Source organism: Sinocyclocheilus grahami, unplaced genomic scaffold, assembly GCF_001515645.1.
Source record: "Sinocyclocheilus grahami isolate Dianchi unplaced genomic scaffold, SAMN03320097.WGS_v1.1 scaffold1194.1, whole genome shotgun sequence".
NCBI classification, from domain to species: domain Eukaryota; kingdom Metazoa; phylum Chordata; class Actinopteri; order Cypriniformes; family Cyprinidae; genus Sinocyclocheilus; species Sinocyclocheilus grahami.
In genome coordinates this window covers 65,235-70,375 of record NW_015506373.1, presented here as the reverse complement: position 1 = coordinate 70,375, position 5,141 = coordinate 65,235, and the positions used below count along the sequence as shown (strand labels likewise).

The 5,141-nt window shown below is 40.1% G+C and overlaps 1 protein-coding gene across 1 annotated transcript in view; it reads left to right on the top strand.

Annotated features, from left to right (window-relative positions):
* Positions 1 to 2,418: 2,418 nt before the first annotated feature.
* Positions 2,419 to 5,141, top strand: part of LOC107567881 (phosphatidylinositol 4-phosphate 3-kinase C2 domain-containing subunit alpha-like) — a 34,032-nt gene continuing 31,309 nt past the window's right edge. The window contains exon 1 of the mRNA XM_016253659.1: positions 2,419 to 3,570. Coding sequence (XP_016109145.1) covers positions 2,488 to 3,570 — 1,083 coding nt within the window. The 5' untranslated portion in view covers positions 2,419 to 2,487. The remainder of the gene's footprint in view (positions 3,571 to 5,141) is intronic.

Below are 5,141 nucleotides of genomic sequence, written 5' to 3'. Positions count from 1 at the left end.
ACATCCAACAACAGAACACCTCAATCGCTTAGGAGTCATTCTTGTCTACATCTGCTCCGACGGTGACACAATGGCGGACTGATGAGAGCTCACTCAGGGCGGGTCTAAAGTAGAACACCAGTCCAGTCTGTGCTGAAACGCTACTGTCAGACTATCGTGGGAGGGGCCTGTCTGTGTGACGTCACACAGGCATCTGAGATCGGCTCGATTTGAGAAAGGGGAAAACATTTAACGAGAAAAAAAAAAAAAAACTGGGTGGATATTTGTCATTATAGGGTGGTTGTGTGTACACACTGCCGACACACATTTCAGTTCAAACAACTTGTAAAAGTGCATGTAGCATTCGATGACCCCTTTAAGATAAGAAGATTGGCAACAGTGCAAAAACGGCTGTTATTATGTAGCGTCTGCGTCATGCAAATGAATCTGATTATGAAATTAATATTATTAGATGGATAGTTCACACTAGGGCTGGACGATAAATCGAAATGGAATCAAAATCGTGATTCGACAGAAGCTGCGATTGTCATGCGTATCTTTCAGTGAAGCACGGTTCTGTGATCAGCAGTAAATCTCCATCCAAAGGCCAGAGGGTGCTCTCGCGCTGAAACTCCAAATACGCCTCGCAGAAGAAACCCAGGAAATGCCTATCGCTGCAGCTGAATAAACAGAAGATGCAACTGCTTTTAGTGATTCAATGTGACTAATAAACACACGATTATGACAATATATGGTTTATTATTATGAGTTATTATTATTATTATTATAATTTTCATTAAAATAAAGTATATTTATAATGCAATGCCTTTATCACTACTTAGAATACTATGAAATATGTTGCGTGCCTTATTCTGTGTAAGAAGCCACATCATCTCACAGAAGGATTTATTTCAAACACTCGACTGACTGAGTTTGGAGTAAAAATATGTTATTAAATGTGGTTTCACATGCTTTCAGATGGAGCAGCATTTACTACACCGAGCCGGAGTTCACTGAGAAGCTATGCAAATATGTGATTTTTTTTGCATAACTTGTCAGTGAACTACGGCTCTGTGTAGTAAATGCTGCTCCATCTGAAAGCACGTGATGATGATTTCCTGCTGATTACAGAACCGGCATTACTAACAAATTGCGCATGACAATCGTATTCGATTAATCGTGCAGCCCTAGTTCAAACTATACATTCTAAAATTGTATAAGCAGCATTTGAAGTTGTAAAATAGTTTATGAATTTAAACCTGCAAATGTACATCAGCTAAATTCTTTATTATGAACTCCAATCCTTGATTATGAGCCGTGCTCAAAGCCATTGTAAAATACTCCATAAACACACACCTCATTACAACAGCAATAACATCATCAGCATTTAGCAGAACATCCATTCTGCTAAATGTTGCTGAAGAACTACATTGTTTGGCAGAATAATTTTTTTAAATCATTAGATTTTTGTTGTTGCGCCTGAACGTCAGTTAGGCCTAAATCGTTTTACTAATGCATGTCAACTGTTATCAACTAAACTCTGCATTGCATTGTGTAGAACACAACACCCCTAAATGACACATTCCTCTCTGTCTTGACTTGTTAAAGACGCATCTCTGTGTTTTTTTCATTACTTCTTGTTTTGTCCTCACTTAAGTAATGTAAATTAGTCCTGCCCTTTTTTTGTGGGTTTAGCACATAATCCGTGAAGCTGTGAACGAGGAGCTTGAAACCCTATTCTGAGTTTGCAACTAATTGGTTCCGTTTCAATTGCAAGCTGGCATGTCTCAGGCCTGTAAGGCACAGGGAAATGTCTGGTATGTGCTTGTAACCACCTGCCATTCACCCAATAAATCTAGATTTTGACACGCCCTAGCTGCTCACATGAACTGTATTTTCCTGTTGATGTTTTGAGCATTTCGTAATCTAAAGACTTCCCATATCCGAAATATTCATGATGCTTTTGTCAGAAACTCAAAACATGTGATTGTTGTATCGTAACATGAAAGATTTTCCATGATCCTGTCATATATGACGGCCTCGTGCATCTTTTGTCAGGCTTGAGTTGCTGCCGAGTAAATTTTCTATTGCAAGGTGTAGGGTTGCATTCACCCGGCTTTTCATGTTTTGCAAGTGCTTTCATAATGAACATAGGAACAAAAAGGATTCATTCATTTGATTCATGTCAAAATGTCACGCTAGCATTGGTGCATAATGGACTGGATCCATTACTGTGAGTGAAAGAAATTCATATTTGTAAACACACCATTGTGAACAGGAAATTTGATTGTTACAAATCCCCCAGAGTGACTTATATTGACCACCTTTACAAATAGCACTACAAGTGCATCGTAGTTGGTGGTGAACATGCAATACATCTTTTGAAATCATTGAGTTCCTGATACTAAAATGTAATATTCTCTCAATTTCATCCTGTAGGCAACTGTTGTAAAGTTCCTGTCGAACCCAGTGGTCTCCCCATGTACATAGCAAGGCAAAGCTGACACCATGGCCCACATATCCAGTGGCAATGGGTTTAAGTTTGACAGGCCAGCCTCTCCGGGGGTGGTCCGGCCCAAAGGGATTGTGGGAAAGGAGGAGGCTTTACGTATGGAGTTAGAGGCCTTGGATAAAATCAAGCGTGAGAAAAGGCACACACTACCAGCCACAGCGCCTTCTGGTAATCCCCTTCCCAATCCATCAGCGCAAACATCCACCAGCCGGCAAGAGAAAGACCTCATTGTGTTTTCCGAATCGGAAACACAGCAGAAAGAACAAAAAGACAAATTTGAGGATATCGATTTAGAGAAGCTGACCAAGGAGGAGCTGGAAAAGCTGCTTCTGGATGACAGTTTTGGCGTCAGCAAAATGACAAGACCTTCCTCTTTGCTAGGTTGCAATCTCAGTGCATCTTATCCTGGAGGACATGCGTTCAGCCCTTCTTCTTTCCACTGGACACCCACCCCAACACACGCACAGACTCCCATGTTCCCCTCTGCTCCCTTCCCGAAGCCTCCGTGCTCTTTCCAGAATGGTTTTAGTCTAGCTTTGTCTCCCTTTATTAGTCTGCCGGCCCAACCAACCCCCTTTCTCTCCTTTACACCAATCCAACCACCTGCTGCTCTGGTCTACCCACAGCCTGCCGTCACCCCAGAGATGGCCAAGCTATTTGACAAGATTGCCAGCACTTCGGAATACTTAAAGAACGGCAGGTCCTCCAGCATGGAAACCGAATCGGGAAGTGTCAAGTCTCTGGAGCCCATACCTCAACCCTCAGAACCTCCCAACATCAGCCGTTTTGAGTGGCTGGACCTGGACCCGCTCAACAAGCGCAAGGAGGTGGAGGTAGAGGAGAAGCTCACTGTATCAAGTGGACCTTTCGTAGAGGAGTCTGGGACTGCTAAAGACCCATGGGATGCAGTTCTTCTGGATGAACCTGAAGTTGTGGATAATGGCAGTCCCTCAGCACAGGTGAAGAGCAAAGTGACTTTAGCCACCCAACCCAGAAGAGCATCAACAGGGGCGGCTGTAACAAGAAGCCAGTCCCTGAACATACCTGCAACCTCAACGGATCATAGCCCAGGCAAACAGGTAAGAGGAACATCCTTTCTGCTGACACAGAACATGTTGGCAGTAGACCTGTCGCAATAATCAATATATCAACTTATCGCGCAATATATGTACATGACCTCAATGATTTTTGATGACGCAATATATCGCCCATTACGATATATTTACTTAAAAATTAATGTCATCGTGTTTTGTACATTCCACTTGCGCCTGTATCTTTTGCAGCTTCTCGTACATAACGTGGTGTAGTCATGAGGTGCTAGTTCAAATTTAAAAAATGCTTCTACAAACAAAGTTTATTCTGCAGATATGATCTTGTTTAGGGATCTGTGCCTTTGTGCATACAGACATCTGACTGCTGAGTAGTGATTGTGTTTTTCAGCAATAGTGTGCACCCTTCATTTACAGAGAAAAGAAGGTCAGGGAAAAATCTGTAGATGGAAAAATCTCCATACAAGTTCTTTGTGCATTTGTCTTTTTTTCTGCTTGTTACTTTGCACTTTTTGTTAGAAAATGTTTATTTACTATTTATTCAGGTTTTTTAAGGTATCTAATATTTTGATACTTAATTTCCATGAAATTTCCAAAAATTAAAAGTTTGTTGTCATTTGGAAGTGTGTAGGCCTTCTTGTATTATTATGCTGTTACATTATGATTATATATTCAGTGGCATAAAATGGTCTTTAAAATGACAATAATATTGCTTATTGCAATTATTTCTGGGGCAATATATCGCACAACAAAAAGTTGTTTTCGTGACAGGCCTAAGTATGGCCAAAGCTTTTCATGGCTAATGTTTCACTGCATGTTTTTTAGTAAATCGTGACAGTTTTTTCCCCCCCATCAATGCTCAATGAGCATCTTTTGATGGAATACAGATCAGATCTGTCTTCTCCACAGAACGTATGCCCAGTAGTGTGTGTATAGAAACATCAGTTTATAGTTCTTCAGGAGCAGTGTGATAATGAGAGTGTTGTTTTAGGAAACACCCCTGCGAGTAACAGCAGTGATGGTCTGTCCTTTTAAATTTGCCTTCTAGCACATCATCCGAGGGAATCGACCGGTCAAAGCTGAAATGGCACATCAGCTGTACGTGCTTCAGGTTTTGACCTTCAACCTTCTGGAGGAACACATGATGACCAAAATGGACCCAAATGACCAGGCAAGTGATTGACAATTGCTTTAAGACTGAAAATGTTTGACTTGACATTTAGAGAGGGAGCAGAATGTATGGTTCAAGTGAATAAATGTATTTATTGGGTTGACAGTTGAATTAATGCAGAGCGTCAAGTGTTAAGTATTTGCCGAGTGAAACATAAATAGATATTTTATTTATTTATACAATAATTTACTGATAATAATTGTTTAACTTAATATAATAACTAATACTTTTGACTCATCTGTTTTCTTAAAAATGGTTTAAATGCTGAAATGTAAAGTTTATCATTTTATATAACTTTTTGTTTTTGTGAAAACTTGTATCTGAACTTTAAGTTATGCTTTTTACAGTAATTTTACAGTTTAATATGGTACTATAGACATTGCCCTACCCCGCTCATATGGTATAAATTTTATTTGTGCATGTCTTAAAA